Here is an 18401-nt window from a genome sequence, read left to right as displayed (position 1 = left end):
TTAGCATACATATATCTTTCATTATACATGCTGAAGTGTTAAAAAAATACCTTTGGGTTCACTCTATGTCCAGTGCCAATTATGCAATAGAATGAGACACCCGTCTTGGTCTTCATTCAGGGCAATGATGTGCATCACACACAACAGGCCGTGTTAATTATTTATGTTGAGTAAGTTTATCCTGTGCTGCTGAACCATATGTAATATAGGCTACTCGCTCCTTCTAAGCACATTAAAATACACAATGAATGTAATGATACCCCAATTAGATAAGTTCAAGTTCAAAGTCTTGTTTGTCAAATACAGAATAAATACAATGCATAAATAAGAAAACAAGATTGGCTTTACAATAAATACATAAAGCCCACTATTATTTTCTGTCTTCTATTTATGTGATAGATAGAGTATACATAGTAAACATTTATTATAACACATGTGACAGCACATATGACACTAGTACACTCAAAGGGCAAAAGGGATCCTTGATGCTGCTGCACCCATCAGTGCAGATGCTGCTGCTGCTGCTGCTGCTGGCATCACAAATAGCGCCAGTGCGCATGCGCCGTCCGCACCGTTTACTGTATAATCACAGTGGGGAGAAAAGAGCAGGCAACAAAACTAAAGCTTTTTTTACGGCAAAGTGACTGCTGCCATGTAAATAACCGCCAGGGAAACAAAGGGGGAATATCGCATCACAAATAGCGCCAGTGCGCATGCGCCGTCCGCACCGTTTACTGTATAATCACAGTGGGGAGAAAAGAGCAGGCAACAAAACTAAAGCTTTTTTACGGCAAAGTGACTGCTGCCATGTAAATAACCGCCAGGGAAACAAAGGGGGAATATCAACAGGTATGTTTTTAATTGATATTTTATAGCGCTGTCTCTGTTGATCTCGATATTTGCATGCATGTATTTGAAGGAATTGCTGTGCCTATAATGGACGGTCAGCCATCCAGAAATCATTCCGATTTAAAAAGCAAAGGGAAAAATAGATCGTGTGTGTACTGAAATCACACGCAAACACCCAAAAGATCCTGTATCTGTTGCTTATTTTGATGCAACGCACTGAAACGTGTTCATTGGTGGATGTTTTTGTATAAAATGCAACTGGAGACACAAAGGTTTATTATTTTTATATAGGGGAAGGCTCTTCGTGCGTTTAATATGAAAGAAACGGCAGGCTATTAAATAGGGTCGATTTATAGACGCAATCCATTGTTTGTTTGTTTGTTTTTTTTACTCGAATTCGTCATCATACCAATACTAATAAACAATAAATCTAAAATGACTTGCATTAAATTGTGTTGTTGCACAGAACGCCTGTATGAAAGACAGAAATAACCTATATATCTAAAATATAACATGATGCATTTCTTCATATTCCTTTATACAGTCAATCATATGAGGATACATGACTGATTTTACACAGTATCATGATAAACAGTGGGAATGAACACGGTCAGATTCTGCAGGATCTTTGGGTGTGATCAACAGCTTTTCTTGCTGCATTTCGACAAATGTTCCTTTCGGGTGTAGAGGAACAACCATTAGATTTCAAGTCTTTTTCCATCATAGCACCAATGAATACGCCTCTAGACGTATGTCTAGCCGTGGTGATGAGCATCTTGTCGACTGCACTCTCTGTCTTTGCCGTTATTTATTTAATTTGCTTTGGAAAAAGGGGAGATGTTGGGGGTGGGGGTCTGTTATTTTAACCAGGATTTATGTCAGTGTCCAATGCCGAATCCTTGTGCTGAATTAAGCAACTGTATGAGCTCGGCTCAGACGGCATACCGTTGCAGCCGCAATTTCGTATGCAATTAGAAAAGCAATCTGAATGACAAAAGAAATGAGCGATGCTACGCAAAGCCCCCCAGTTTGTTTTGTGTGAGCGAATCCTAATGGGTGGATCGTGTTTTTCAGGGATCCTTTTAGGTGTGATGAGACAAAGGAACAAAGGATGCCTTAGAAGAGAGGCAGCGACGAACAAGGCTGGAACCTGCTTCAAAGCACACCAGATGGATCTATCGCTCCACGCTCCATCCAGATCATGATACTTGGCTAAAGCTTTAAGCGTTCTCTATGATCCCTTCTCCATCTATGGCGAACTACAGCCATGCAGGGGACCACAACATCTTGCAGAATGTCTCTCCACTCACCACTTTCCTTAAACTGACCTCCCTGGGTTTCATCATCGGCGTCGGCGTGGTCGGAAACCTCCTGATCTCCATCCTGCTGGTCAAAGACAAGAGCCTTCATCGAGCGCCCTACTACTTCCTGCTGGACCTCTGCGCTTCGGACATCCTCCGCTCAGCCATCTGCTTCCCCTTCGTCTTCACCTCCGTCAAGAATGGCTCAGCCTGGACGTACGGCACGCTGACCTGCAAAGTGATCGCCTTCTTGGGCGTGCTCTCCTGTTTCCACACTGCCTTCATGCTGTTCTGCGTTAGCGTGACGCGGTACCTGGCCATCGCCCATCACCGCTTTTACACCAAGCGGCTGACCTTCTGGACATGCCTGGCCGTCATATGCATGGTGTGGACGCTGTCGGTAGCCATGGCGTTCCCTCCGGTGCTGGACGTGGGCACGTACTCCTTCATCCGCGAGGAGGACCAGTGCACCTTCCAGCACCGCTCCTTCCGCGCCAATGACTCGTTGGGCTTCATGCTACTCCTTGCACTCATCCTCCTGGCCACCCAGCTTGTCTACCTCAAGCTCATCTTTTTCGTCCATGACCGGCGAAAGATGAAGCCGGTGCAGTTTGTGCCCGCCGTCAGCCAGAACTGGACCTTCCACGGCCCGGGGGCGAGTGGCCAGGCCGCGGCGAACTGGCTGGCGGGCTTCGGCCGGGGCCCTACACCTCCGACCCTGCTGGGAATCCGGCAGAACGGCAATGCGGCGGGCCGCAGGCGTCTGCTGGTGCTGGACGAGTTTAAGACTGAAAAGAGGATAAGCAGGATGTTCTACATTATTACCTTCTTCTTCCTGAGCCTGTGGGGACCCTACCTGGTAGCCTGCTACTGGAGGGTGTTCGCCCGAGGCCCAGTGATCCCGGGAGGCTACCTGACGGCGGCTGTGTGGATGAGCTTCGCCCAGGCTGGAGTCAACCCCTTCATCTGCATCTTCTCCAACCGGGAGCTCCGGCGATGCTTCAGCACCACGCTCCTCTACTGCAGAAAATCCAGGTTACCGAGGGAACCCTACTGTGTTATATGAAGGTTCAGTGGCATTTCTTGTTTATCCGATGTGTTTTTTTGTTTGGATGCCCTGGTTGATCAGGGATGTGTTCAATTGTACAGCTCTCTCCTCCTCCTCCTCCTCCTGTTCCTCTCACTCCCTTTTCGAGGCCTGTAGTTGAACCATCTGAATGGAATAAGATGATGAATGGACAGAGGACAAGTCCCGCGTTTATGTTCTAGTAAACAACCAATGCGAAAGGCCATTTGAAACCCAATACGCAAAAAAAAAGAAAAAGAAAAAATCTCTAAAAAGAAAAAAAATTGAAAGAAAAAATGGATACATGAAGAAGGAACTGGCCTTTGCTTTGGATATCTGGAAGACTCTGGAAAGGGTGTAAAGAAATCAAACAGTTACCTTAAGGAATCACTGGAATTTGTGTCTAAAAAGTTGCACTAATGAGAAGACCCGAAGATGTGTTTTTTTCTCTCGCTCCATTGCATTGCAAGGATGTCTTGTTTTTCCCAAACTGAAATACGAATGCTTTAATCTGCAACAGACTTCTCTTTCACTGTAAGTAAACAAAACATGTGGGGTGACTAACTGTTGGAATACACCTTCACGAGAGGATAAATTGGTTTAAATGTAAGTGATATCTTTTTTCCTTTTAGGGTGGGGTTGGGGCGGGCTGGTGGGCGGGTCTTAAGGGGGCGGGTACTGTTGTGTGGTTTCTGGAATTGCAACTTAAATTATTTCCTGTAGTTTTATGATCCATATGGTATGTCTCTGTTGTCTGGCAATGTTATTTCCGGTTCGCCCCCGCCGACAGCCAGAACTGGACCTTCCACGGCCCGGGGGCGAGCGGCCAGGCCGCGGCGAACTGGCTGGCGGGCTTCGGCCGGGGCCCTACACCTCCGACCCTGCTGGGAATCCGGCAGAACAGCAATGCGGCGGGCCGCAGGCGTCTGTTGGTGCTGGACGAGTTTAAGACTGAAAAGAGGATAAGCAGGATGTTCTACATTATTACCTTCTTCTTCCTGAGCCTGTGGGGACCCTACCTGGTAGCCTGCTACTGGAGGGTGTTCGCCCGAGGCCCAGTGATCCCGGGAGGCTACCTGACGGCGGCTGTGTGGATGAGCTTCGCCCAGGCTGGAGTCAACCCCTTCATCTGCATCTTCTCCAACCGGGAGCTCCGGAGATGCTTCAGCACCACGCTCCTCTACTGCAGAAAATCCAGGTTACCGAGAGAACCCTACTGTGTTATATGAAGGTTCGGTGGCATTTCTTGTTTATCTGATGTGGTTTTTGTTTGGATGCCCTGGTCGATCAGGGATGTGTTCAATTGTACAGCTCTCTCCTCCTCCTCCCATTCCTCTTGCTCCCTTTTTGAGGCCTGTAGTTGAACCATCTGAATGGAATACGATGATGAACGGACAGAGGACACGTCCCGTGTTTATGTTCTAGTAAACAACCGATGCGAAAGGCCATTTGAAACCCAACACGCAAAAAAAAATTGGAAAAAAATTGGAAAAAAAAAAACCATGGAAAAATGGAAAGAAAAGAATAAACGGATACGTCGAGAAGGGACTGACCTTTGCTTTGGATATCTGGAAGACTCTGGAAAGGGTGTAAAGAAATCAAACTGTTACCTTAAGAAATCACTGGAATTTGTGTCTAAAAAGTTGCACTAATGAGAAGACCTGAAGATGCTTTTTTCGCGCCGTCGCATTGCAAGGATGTCTTGTTTTTCCCAAACTGAAATACGAATGCTTTAATCTGCAACAGACTTCTCTTTCACTGTAAGTAAACAAAACATGTGGGGTGACTAACTCTGTTGGAATACACCTTCACGAGAGGATAAATTGGTTTAAATGTAAGTGATATCTTTTTTCCTTTTAGGGTGGGGTTGGGGCGGGCTGGTGGGCGGGTCTTAAGGGGGCGGGTACTGTTGTGTGGTTTCCGGAATTGCAACTTCAATTATTTCCTGTAGTTTTATGATCCATATGGTATGTCTCTGTTGTCTGGCAATGTTATTTTCTTATCTCATTTTTCTAAGTCTAAAAACTACTGTTTGAATTTTAAACGTTGCTCTTGAGAACCTTGTACTTAAACTGACAGTGGAGAACCAGTTAAGCTAAGTTCAGTGTGGCATATCCATGTACCCGAACACGCTAATTTTGTTACAGATACCACTCCAGCTGTTCTTGCCTTAATGGTTCTGGTGTTTTCTTCATGTTTTCATTTGCAAGGTGAGGGTTGTTTTCGAAATACACTCCTCTAAAATGTCTCGTTGAGGCATATCGGGAGGCTTTCCACATCATGGTGAAGTACATGTTCATTTGAAACACGGTATCCACCACCACTATCACAGACACAGCCTGTGCACCGACAGCCCATTTCTTACCCTGTAACGTTTGCTACACCCCACCGAGTGCGCAGAGCACAGGGAGCATGTGTGCGTGGACGTCTGTGCGTGAGTGTGCGTGAGTGCGCGTGTGCTTGGCGAACAGCTGTCATGTCAAGACCAGAGCCTTAGTCTGAAATCTTGCACAATTTGTAAAAAATGTAATAGGAAAAACAAAAAACATTGTATTTAAGGCACAGAGTCTTGTTTCTACTTTCCCAACATTTGCTCTCTACTAATTGTTTTGATTAACTTACTTTTTTCTCTTGTGGCCATTTTAATATTTATTCTGTATTCTTTTTGTATATTATAGGTAGATAGTGTGTAAGTTTGTGAGTCTTTCATTTTGAAGTCCCGAATGTGAGTACTGTTAAGTTAGGACTGCAATTGCTGAAAGTTAACTGTGTAATCTGTTGCTTACATTTTTGAAAATAAAATTTTACATTTTGCAAAACCTGTTCTTGCTATTTACTCTAAAAAGCACCGGCCTGGTCCCACGCTTGGTTTAGCAGGCCCAAAGTGAAATGAAAGCTCAATTAGCGGGGAAAACATGTATAAATATTGACCGAGGCAGGCTAACAAGCTTATCTTTGCTATTAATGATCGCTTCACATTGAACTGTCATGATTAGTCTCTCGCTAATATGTTTCTGTGGCCTGTTTGTGTTCCTGTTTAATTACTGTAAAAATGTCCTCTTGTCTCCTCTCTTATATTACTCTCCGAGACGAGGCTCACTTTAGCCATTATGTGCTTTTTGCTTTGTCACTTTACCTCTTCATCTTCATTTCTGGCTAATTTTGGACTGTGCGGAGTTTGTTTGGATGCCACTTTTCCCTTGTGAGCGCTTCTGAAAGTGATGAATTATCTCTGCATTCTGCGATACAACACAACAACAGAGTTTTTCTCAGTTAAATGTTACATTTTCTATGCGCATTTCGAGCTGACCTGAAAAATGCTTCGAGTGGGCATGTATTGCTTGCAAAAAATCACCCACTGTTATGATGTGAGGAGTGTCATTAATATCACCGGGAAGTTCTTCATTTAACTGCAGCCTTCGTCAAAATCCATTTAGGTTTTGTTGGCGACCAGGGATGCTTTCATTTGAGTCCATTAGCCCTTAAGTAATAGGACACTGGTTAGAACAGATCCTGCCAAATATTTTCAACAGCCTCAATTTAAAGCCTTGGATTTGATGTAAACACCCATAGAAATGTTGACATATGTGGGACGCTGTACATCTAAATTAGGAATGGAGGTTCCAGAGCGAGGCCTGGTGCAATTATACTGTGATTTTAGCTGTCATTTCCTCTGTAAAGGTCAACATTGTCTTACGACCTCGTGTCAAAATGATTTCATCAAAAGTGTCAAGTAAGATCAAAGAGTTTAGGACCCATTTGGGTCATTTCCTGTCTATGATTCATGTCTTCGAGATTAATGTCTTATTTGATTGTGCCAATTAAATTACGCAATTTCCTATGGGTTTTGATGCTAATATATAACATGTTCTTTTCTGTTCACATTTTGATAAATTTGTTCCTAGCAAACCCCTTGCTCACTAATAAGCTCAATGAATGTAAATTCTTTAAATTGACTTTTCATTTGAATTCATTATTTTTTACTTAAAGGTGCACTAAGAATTTTGTTTGTTTATGCCTTGTCTAAAACATGACTTATGAAATGCAAATCTATGCAAAAGACCACCAAGATTCATTTACCAGTGCCATTGAAGAAATGCATTATCCACAGACATATTTGTTACCCATTTGATTTATTAATAATGGGGGATTATAGAGGTAGTGTAAAATGAATATTCAGCAGGTCATGTGATGTCAACATGGCAACAACCATGTGTGTAACACAACAAGACCACTAGACCATATACAGTATGACTTGCCATGTTTATTCGCCGTTTATTTTTGTTAAATGTTAAACCAAAACTATTTAGTGCACTTTGAATATAACTGAAACAGTTAATGGAACAGAACGTGATACTGAATTTGCATTTGTGCACTTTTAAAAATAAAGGTTCCAAAAGGAGTTTTAAAGGAACCATTTTGTGTAACCTCTCTGTCAACAGTTCTTAAAAGAACCTTTTTTTTTCGTAGAGTGAAGAATCTGAAGAATCATTCATATAAAGAATCTTTTGTGCAATGGGTTATTTCCAGGGATTTTAAAGGTTCTTCATGGAACATGTTATTTTCTTTTATTTTGATCACATTTACTTAGGTGAACATAAAATGGCAAATTCTCTTCGTAATTTTTTATTAAAGTATGCTAAGCTTAACAAAACCCTTACTTTTTATATGATGCCCACTTTTCACCATCCAATCAATTGCAAATTACTCATGTTTTTTTCTCTCGTATAATACATAACATTATAAAAGTAAAATGGCTTGCGAACGCTTTTATGTTCAACTCATTGTTCATGGGCGGAATGCAACAATGCACTGCAAGAACTCCTGTGTGCATCAAAAAACATTTTCTACAATTTCTTCTTTGCCAAGAACATGATGCATTCTTCATCTAGACTTACAGTTACATTAGATGACATTTTGCAGCCTTCCACAGCAGAATAAATGCCAATTATCGTCTTTGACTAAGCTTCTGCAGATTGGCTTTTTTCAATTGCTGCCTTTAGCATCTAATAAACCTCAAATAGACTTGTGAGAGTCAAGCAGTCCATAACATGGCTGACCAGCCAGGTTGCTTTAATGCATGCAGAGAGCAGAGGCCCCTCCTGTAGCATGCTGATGTACTGCGACGGCTTTATGCACTTGTGTTTCATCAGTACATTACCCAACGTGTGTGAGGCAGGTGGAGCGGAGTGGATGGGGGAGGGGGGAGGGGGGGGTGGTTCATTACTGCACTGTTGGAACAAATCACAAATATTTACCTCAGTAAGTGGCGGCAAGTGGCCGTCTTTATGAGTGAATCATGGAGTCATTTAACGATTCATTCAAAACACTGATTCATTCAGGAACGAAACAGCTGAATTTCATTATGTGTGATTTATTGAATCATTCACTCAACCAGTTCGTTCAAAAACAGATTTGCTCATGATAGAAGTGAGTACTTGAACCGTTCATTCAAACAGTTCATTTAAAACCGCTGATTCATTCATGAACGAAACAGGGGACTGCCTTTATGTGCAAGCTTCATTCAAAAACACTGATTTATTCAAGAAATGAAACACCATTGTGCTTGCTCGCAGTTTCATGTTTCGCTTTTGAATATGCTGACTTCGCCAAACATAACAAAAATAACTTGCAATATTATATCTAAAATGTAAGTTACCCAATTTGATCATGTTTACTGCACTGTTGTATAGAAGCAACATCACACTTGCAATATATCATAACATACTATCATAAGACTTGTATTGTTTATATACTATATTAAATGTATTTATTAATATTTGAATTAGTTTTATTTTTTAATTTCAGTTTTCAAATTCGTAGTGTTTTTAGTTTTGTAATATGTGACCCTGGAGCACAAAACCAGTCATAAGTAGCAGGGGTATATTTGTAGCAATAGCCAAAAATACTTTGTATGGGTCAAAATGATTGATTTTTCTTTTATGCCAAAAATCATTAGGATATTAAGTAAAGATCATGTTCCATGAAGATATTTTGTAAATTTCCTACTGTAAATATATTCAAACTTAATTTTTGATTAGTAATATGCATTGCTAAGAATTCATTTGGACAACTTTAAAGGGGATTTTCTCAATATTTATATTTTTTTGCACCCTCAGATTCCAGATTTTCAAATAGTTGTATCTCGGCCAAATATTGTCCTATCCTAACAAACCATACATCAACGGAAAGCTTATTTATTCGAAAAAATTGACCCTTATGACTGGTTTTGTGGTCCAGGGTCACATATTTGTATTTACCTTTAATTTATGTTTCACTTTTAGTAATTTTAACATTTAACAATCTTTTTTACTTCAGTTAATTGCCAAGGCAACATTTCTAATTTTCAAGTTTAAGTGTTGCAACTAATATTCTAATTTTACTTTATTTCAACTTTATTTTAGTTAACGATTCCCAATAGTTTTACTTTGTTAAACTATTACTATAACAGTAACAACACTGACATCCAGGCTACGTACAGATTAAAACACAGTAAAAATAAAATGACATGAGAATAAATAATGACAGAACTTTCATACGTAGCTCTTTAAATACTTTTATTTTTTGTCGTATCTTATCTGAATGAAGGATTGAAATGTAGTTTAAAGATACTCCCCATTCATCCTTCCCCCTGACTTACATTACACCAGAGGAATTCAGACATTGTCAGATCACCAGTGCCACACTCAGTAATGGATGACGTGCACGCCAGCTGCTTATTTTCCTGACATCATGTTGACAGAGGACATTATTCATCCATTCTCCATCATTTCCTTCATGTCGGTGCAGCATAAACAATGATTGTCTGCTGGAGATCAAAGATCTTTCCTATAGCTGCATGGAAACCTTGATTAAAATCGAAATGTTTGCTTTTGTATTCCAACTACTGACACGTCCCCTCAAAACCCCTTTAGGGTGACTAGTGAATCAACACACTGCTGTAGACGCTTCGCTCAGGTCTCTGAGAGAGCTAATGGCGTTGCATGTTATTTAATAAAAAATGAGTCAGTTTACTTCAAAGACAGACAAACTGTTATGATAAATGTGAAGATGTTCTTCAGTGTGCAAATTATTCTATATTGTATGTGCATTACAGCAGTTTACTAACGTTAGATCAATGTTTCACAACTGGTTTTGCTTCAGGACCCAGATTTTACATTGTACATCAAGTGGCGAGTACCAAAATTGTGCACAATTGAATTTCGATGGTTTCATGCTCTCGGCAGCCAATAATTCACCTCACAAAACACATCGTGCTCGACACAAACCATATTTATTCTCGATATAAGTGAATCTGCTTTTAATGAAGTTTGGGTTTTACCTTATGTGGCTTTATTCAGGGTTTCTGAGGATGAAGATATATCACACAACATGCCAATGTCAGCATGTCGCTAATTTTGATGAATCTGTGTAAAAATACTGCGCATTTGATTAGACTTGACATTAACAAGAAGATATGAGAAGAGTTTTCACCTTTCTGTTTTATAAGTATCAAGTCTATTTATCTTACTATCTTAAATATGTCCATATATCATGTTTTTTCCTAATTTCCACAACCAGAATACATTTTTGGGTTGCAACAGAGCAGTTGAGCACCAATGCTTTTAGCACATGAGTGATGATTCGTATGGCAAATGTGTTAAATGTTCAGTGGTCAGAAATCTTTATCATCTCATTTCCAGCCTCATGTAGTAGTGGAACAAGCTGACGTGTTTGAAATGCGAGGACAGGATGTCATTTGCATGCCATCTCTTTCAGTTACAGTGACACAGAGTCAAATGCCGAGACTGCAGAATGCATCAGCGTAAATGGGACATGCAGAAGAGACCACAAGTAAAAATGCTTCTATGTTATAATTGAATGAATTATCTAGACTCTTTAGTATTTGAACTGATTCAGAAGATTACTGCACTGAAATACTGTGCTTTATGTGAATAGAAACGCATAAGGTAACAACTTTGTCTTGCAGTGTGCACTTGGTTGAAAAGTATGCTAGACCGTTTCCACCACAGAATAAAAAAAAAATAATAATAATAATAATTATTAAAAAAAAGTCAGAATTGCGAGATTAAAAGTGGCAATTACCTTTTTTCTTTTGCGGAAAAAAAAAACTTCTCAAAATTGAGAAATGTTACCTCACAGTTTCGAGTTTATAACTTGCAACTGCAGGATATAAACTCGCAATTCTGAGAAGAGAAGTCTGAATTGTAAAATATAAAAAATTGCAACTACATATTTTATTTTTTATTCCATGCTGGGGAGAAAAAAAAACTAAACTGCAATATGTAAACTCAGAATTCTAAGAAAAATCTCAGACTTGTGAGAAAGACAGTCAGAGTTCTGAGTTTATATTTTGCAATTCTGACGAGTACATCTTGCAATTCCGATTTTATATCTCACAATTATTTAAAAAAAGTTTATATCTCAGAATGGTCCCTTATATTAAGTGGCCTTAACTACTACTTGCATCAAAAAATATGTACTTTTTGTGTTCATACTGTTTTGCAAAACACTTTTGCTGCTATTGAGGTGAGATACGGGTAAGGTTAGGGACAGGTTTGGTGGTATGGGTAGGTTTAAGGGTGGGTTAAAGGGATAGTTCACCCAAAAATGAAAATTCTGTCATTAATTACTCACCCTCATGTCGTTTCAAACCCGTAAGACCTTCGTTCATCTTCAGAACACAAATCACCCTGGTGCCATTTTGGAGAATATCCGATGGACGTAAACAGCGCATGCTGTTCTGTGTCAGCTGCGTCACGCCGGATGTGCTTCCTATGTTGTTGTGATTTGATCTGAACGGAAACAGCGTATCCGTGTGACGCAGCTGACACAGAACAGCATACGCTGTTTACGTCCAGCGGATATTCTCCAAAATGGCACCAGGGTGATGCGGAGGAGACCAATTGTTAAATAAAGTCTTTTTTCTTTTGCGCACAAAAAGTATTCTCGTAGCTTCATATAATTGCGGATGAACCACGGATGTCACATGGATTATTATACAGGTCTCCTTGCTACGTCTCTGGACTTGGGAACATTTCAGTTGCGTTGCTGTCTATGCAGGGTCAGACAGTTCTCAGATTCCATCAAAAATATCTTAATTTGTGTTCCGAAGATGAACGAAGGTCTTACGGGTTTGAAACGACATGAGGGTGAGTAATTAATGACAGAATTTTCATTTTTGGGTGAACTAACCCTTTAAGGTGTAAGGGATGGGTCAACATGTAATTATAAATGCAATTACAGAAATTAATTACAGATGTAATTACATGCAGGTATTTTTTTTTTAATATAAGTACAATGTTAAAACATGTACAAAATAATTTGCATTGTACCAAATGATTAAATTTAAGTACATAGTAGTTGAGGCTACCTAATATAAAGTGGGATCCTCAGAATTGCAAGAGAGAGAAAAAAGTCAGATTTGTGAGATATTAATGGGAGGGGGAAAATTGCAACTATAGTACCTTTTTTAATCCCATGCCAGAAACAAGCTTCCATAGAAAAGAGCTGACTAAATGCATAGTCAGATTTGTTTGTGATAAGACACCAAAATATTTTGAGCAAGATGGATTGACAGAACATGTGTTGAGTGGCTGTAAAATAATCCAAAATATGGATTACTTACAATCTCTCATTCTCAACGAAACAGCTCTGTGGTTTGGTTTTTAATACATCAAATGAATCCTGAAGCAGGAATCAATCTCCATCAGCAAACACACCACTGAAAGTAAGGGTATCCTCATACTTTTGGACCCAGCTGGAAAATGAGGGGTTTGATTTGTCATTCTAACCAAGCAGATTAAAATCTGACAAACTCATGGACCTGTGCCTGGCAGATGGGAATGAAGTGGAAAGCTGAACTGAAGAAGAATATGAAAAAACCGAATAGGAAGCTTTGATTGTGATCAAACCAGCAGCTCCTCTCTAACTACCACATGCTTGCCCTGGTTTGTTTTGCCGGCAATGTGTTAAAATGCCAGAAGGATAAAACAGGTCACTGCAAACATTTTCCCTTTGCTTTATGAAATATTTAAAAGCCACTCAGAGAAGGATAAATTCAGATGCTTTTTCCAGGAATGAATTCTAGCTTTAAAAACGGCTGATTTTTCAAGCTCTTTATATAGCATGTGTATACTGCAAAGCCAATATTATGATTTATATATTTTGTGTCCCTTTATTTCTCTTTCTTAATGCACTAGGTAAGATTTTACTACGTTTTCTGGTGTGGATTTGCAATGTTTAATGCCCTACAGTAAATAATTACAGTCAAAATTATCTATAGTGTTTAAATGCGTTTGAATATTTTTTAAGTGAAATATTTAATTTCATTGATGCTCTCCAATACAATTTTAATGTTCTATACTTCTCCATACAGTACTTACATATTCTGCAGAATGTAGTTGATATTATCTGTATGTTCTATTATTTATTTATTTATTTATTTATTTAATGGTCTATGTATAGTGCTTCATAAGGTATTATTTACATTGTTGCTTTTTAAATGTATTTTTAAAATCATTTTAATGTTTTTTTACATTGTAATTATCATTTGTTTCTATGATGTAACAAAGGGAAATTATTATATGTGCACAGCACATCATTGTCAATATACTGCACATTTTGCAATTTTTCTCTATGCATGGAATACTCAAAAATGTGTATCTCACTGACCCACTATTTGATTAATCTGCCACACCAAAATATTTTAATCTAAACTAGGATTAAAAGAGTCATATTTCCTTGAATGCAACTCACTTTATAAATATTGACATCATTTTAAAATCAAACGTAGTACACTATTGTAAACATGTGGTCCTTATGGCTCAACCAATGGTGTGAGTTTGGGGTGGGGCTTCTTGTTTGACTGTCCAATGGGAGATCAGGGGCCGAGTTTAAGGGCTTGTTTGAAAAACCTGTTTTTGCTATTTTATTTGGAACAACCAGTGATTATAAAACGTACTAATTAATACTCTCAAGTGTATCCATTTTATATGGTAGTATATATTTATTGATATTTTTATGAATGATATCAGCTTATGGTGTCATCACATGCTCAAACCCCGTAGTTGCACACCTCATCTTAAATATGTATTTTGCAAATAGCCATTCCAGTTTTTCAAACTATTTATATTAATACATCATGTTACCATATGGCTTATATTAAACGTGTTTGTCCTCCATGTACAGCCATTAGTGCCTACTCACAGCTATTAACCTATGCCCATACCTTCAAGCTGTTTTCAATATTTTTCATTTTTTTATGCATTACGTGTCTAGCACTGCTCATAAACACTTCATGTGCAGACTCATTTATTGGTCATCGTCTCGCTCAGAATCTCAAGAAGAGTCGCTCTCGCTGCCTGAGAAAACTACTCTCTTATAAATAAAGGTGCTTCACGATGCCATAGAAGAACCTTTTTGTCTAAATGGTTCCATAAAGAACCTTTAACACCTGAAGAACCTTTCTGTTTCACAAAAGGTTTCTTTGTGGCGAAAGAAGGTTCTTCAGATTGTAAAAAGGTAAGAAAGAGATGGTTCTTTAAAGAACCTTTGACTGAATGGTTCTTTGTGGAACCAAAAATGGTTCTTCTATGGCATCGCTGTCAAGAACCTTTTGAAGCACCTTTATTTTTAAGAGTGTAGATCAGCGACGATGCCGTTTGTCAGCTGACACAGATTAACCAATTATCACCACGTCACCTTATAAACCTCGCCGTAATTAGAGCGCTACCCTTTTGTCATCCCAAATGATTGTGTTTTGGAGCTCGTGCTGGTCTGATTGTGTTTGTCAGCCATGCTGATGATGCAGAGAGCTTGTGGTTTTGAAGCATTCGCTGTACTGTATGTGTGTCTATAGTTTCCAAGGCAACTAACTCCGCTGTGTAAATAATGCAGCGGTTATGGAGTTGTATAAGAGCCTCTCTTGTTACTGTAAGCTGACAGCATCAGGGACGAAATAAACGTATCATTACCCCCTCTTTGTTTAAACATCTACTGTCCCTGATGTGTTAAGGACTTACTAGGCCTACTCAAGGGCTCAGTGGTTCAGTGCAGGGTTTGAACCTACAACCTTGCAATTACCAGATCAGTCTGTTGGGATTGCAACTATCTACTTGAAAAAGTGCAACAGAGCCACTTCCAGCTTGGAAACTGATGTGGAAATCCACAACCCAAGATGCATGTACATTATTGAGAAAAATCTCAGTTCAAATTAAATGCATAAATGAGTACATTTCGTAAATGGTCAGATATTAAATGACTGCTTGGCCAACATTTGCAAAGACAGCCATGCATGAAACGTGTAAAATGATCCTCATGCACCTGCACAACAAATGCTAGCATTAAATAGCTTCAGGATTTGATTGCTAGAAGACTAGCTATTTTATCAAACAACTATAAACTTAAAAGTAGTTAGCTTTTGTTTCCTTGTGTCTTACAGATGCTGAGCAATGGAATGCCTTTATGATCACAAAACAGAGATATCAAGTATTAAATTCTTCAATCTTATCATTAGATACCTGAAGGAAACCTATTTTGGACCGAGTTTCCTTCTCAAGAGAACCTTTTAGCTTAATACAACAGGTACCACTTAAATAACAAGCAAACATTTTTCATTACAATATGTTTAATACAATATATTAAAACAGATTCATTATGTACCATCCATCCAGTGGAACATATAGTCCCCTGAGGTATAAACAAAAACATTTGCGGATGTGCAGTGATATACATATTAGTAATGCTGGTAGTGCAATTTATTTTACAGTACATCATCTCTTGATGAAAGGGATATCCCAACATTTTCTTTGAATCAGTCTTTATTTATATATTATTACAGTATTTATTACTATTTTGAATGATCTTTTATTTATAAATTTTTCTACATTTTATTCAATATTTTAAAACTCTTTTTAGCTTTGTTTTTATTTAAGTCTTCGTAATATTTCTTTAGAACTTTTCAGTTCAGTTGATTGCCAAGACAACATTTTTTTAGTATTTTGAAGTTTATGTTTTCACTCTAATATTTATATATGTTTTTCAATGTGAAATTAAAATGGACTTTGTTAATACACAGTCTTGGTCTTGTTTTGAACAAATCAATCTGCGTTTTTCCACAGAAAATATATTACAGTATCTTGTTCCACCTCTGAAACTATTTTCCTTTCCTTTCTTTTTAAACCCTGAAACTTTTTATAAACCATTTAATTCCTGTTGGATTTTTAAAAATGACTAATATCCCATTTCACTCAGAAATCTGTCACATTATGGAAGTAAAATGGATTGCAAATGCAGCTTTAAAACTCTAAAATATATCCACTGCTTGAATCCTTGTTGCTGTGATTTTACGACAAATTACGATTTATTATCGTGTCAAAAGCTTCAGAACTGATCCAACTCATTTTACAAGCGTAGCCTTTGAAAACCTTGAGGGTTATAGAGGGTCAGACCCATCAATGAGGATTTTAAGAGCCGCTGCTGCCATTTCATTTATGCATTTACGTCTGTGTAACACATTCACGCAAAGAGGAATCTCGAATGGGATTTTGCAGGGATTGTATCCGCATGCAGCGCTACACACATCTGCTTGTATATTTCCTGATTGCAGACAATGTAGCATCAGATAAACCTGAAAAGATTAGGATAGTTCACTAAAGATTCTGTACTTAAATAACCAGCGTCTCCTGCAGCGGGGTGGTTTGCAGTCGACACAATGTAAAGTGGGAGGGAGATGAGAAAAATAACCCTTCCTCTCTCCCTTCAACACGTCTTCCAGCAGCAAATCTTGCACAGCGTGCAAATAAAAAAGCAAGTAGGTGTACTGCACAAGCTCGTGGCCCTCAGCGTTGTCACGCCGCCATGCCTTATCATGGCCAGAGAGGCCTGTTGGACCGAAGGGCCTGGAAATTACAGCGCCGCGAGATACTTGGCCGCAGATTCCAGCTCGTTCTAACAGAGCTATCACTTAAACCAAACGAGCCCTGTCGGATCACCGGGGTCAAGTGCACTTTGTGCTCCAATTAGATCACAAATGGGACTTTGTACAATTACGTCCATGAAGCATCGTAGCAAGGACAGTACTATTCATCTATTCAGATGACTGCGGTGTGAAATAAACTTGGAGAAGAATCAGGTGCGATCTGTTTGTTGACAGATGTGGAGGTATGTTTCCATTCACCTGAAACACAGTCTGCCATATTGTGTTGACACTGAGAAATCAATGCTACCGGAGATATTCTTATGCTTTTGAAATCCGGTCATTGATTGATAAGCAGTTTTTACGACAGTTTCTTGTGGTATGGGGAGTTAAAGTAGCAATACTGCTAACTTAACTACATTTTCAATTGCGTAACAAAAGCTTAGCTGTTTTTAGCAGTGTAGCAAGCTATCGAGCTATTTTTGCCAACACGTAGCAGTGTATCACTGTTTTTGTCACGTATTTGCCTTGCAGCCTTACATCTGAGCGAGCTGATGAAATAACCCAACACAATTCCCTAGAATATCTCCTAAACATTTTGGGGGGATTGGGTTCATTCAGACTGATTCATCGATCTATTGAAGCTATTTTACAGCTTTTTCCCTGTTTTGTAGTATATAAACATCTAGGTAAATACTGCTGTTTATCATTATTTATTAGATTCTGTCTGTCTGTCTGTCTGTCTATCTATCTGTCTATCTATCTATCTGTCTATCTGTCTGTCTGAGCAAGACAATATATATTTGAACTACATTCATATTTACAATCGATTTCACTGTTTCCTCGTTCTGCTTGTTTGTGTTTGCGCATGTCAGACATTAAAGATTTGTCAGTGACCCTTTGAGAGAATAATTTGAATTAGGCATTCAATCATTAATTCAGGAACTAAACAAATAATATCTACACTGAATGAATCATTCACTCAAATGATCTGTTCATAAACAGTGATTCATTAAGGAATTAAACAAATGGCTGTCTCTATGAGAAAGTCACTGAATCATTCACTCAGTTGATATGCTCAAAAAACAATTATTCATTTAGAAACTAAACATGTGACTGTCTTTAAAAGTGAATCACTGAATCATTCATTCAAAGGATTTATTCAAATTAACTGATTCATGCAGGAAAGAAATTGGATTGTCTTCACAAGTGAGCCATTTGAATCATCCATTCAACGATTTGTTGAAAACCACAGATTCATTCAGAA

At 38.8% G+C, this 18401-nt stretch overlaps 1 protein-coding gene across 1 annotated transcript; it reads left to right on the top strand.

The window, feature by feature from the left end:
- Nucleotides 1-729: 729 nt before the first annotated feature.
- On the top strand, nucleotides 730-3491 carry LOC107584006 (probable G protein-coupled receptor 85). The gene is made up of 2 exons (XM_016270398.1): nucleotides 730-849; nucleotides 1924-3491. Exon 2 carries the CDS (start codon nucleotides 2083-2085, stop codon nucleotides 3214-3216), a length of 1134 nt encoding a protein of 377 aa, XP_016125884.1. The 5' UTR covers nucleotides 730-849; nucleotides 1924-2082; the 3' UTR covers nucleotides 3217-3491.
- Nucleotides 3492-18401: the final 14910 nt, after the last annotated feature.

Source organism: Sinocyclocheilus grahami, unplaced genomic scaffold, assembly GCF_001515645.1.
Source record: "Sinocyclocheilus grahami isolate Dianchi unplaced genomic scaffold, SAMN03320097.WGS_v1.1 scaffold56.1, whole genome shotgun sequence".
Lineage (NCBI taxonomy): Eukaryota > Metazoa > Chordata > Actinopteri > Cypriniformes > Cyprinidae > Sinocyclocheilus > Sinocyclocheilus grahami.
The sequence above is the reverse complement of the archived record's forward strand: the minus strand, read 5'-3'. Positions and strand labels throughout refer to the sequence as shown.

Coding starts and splice junctions, on each gene's coding strand:
- LOC107584006 (XM_016270398.1), top strand. CDS start 2,083: ATGATCCCTTCTCCATCTATGGCGAACTACAGCCATGCAGGGGACCAC.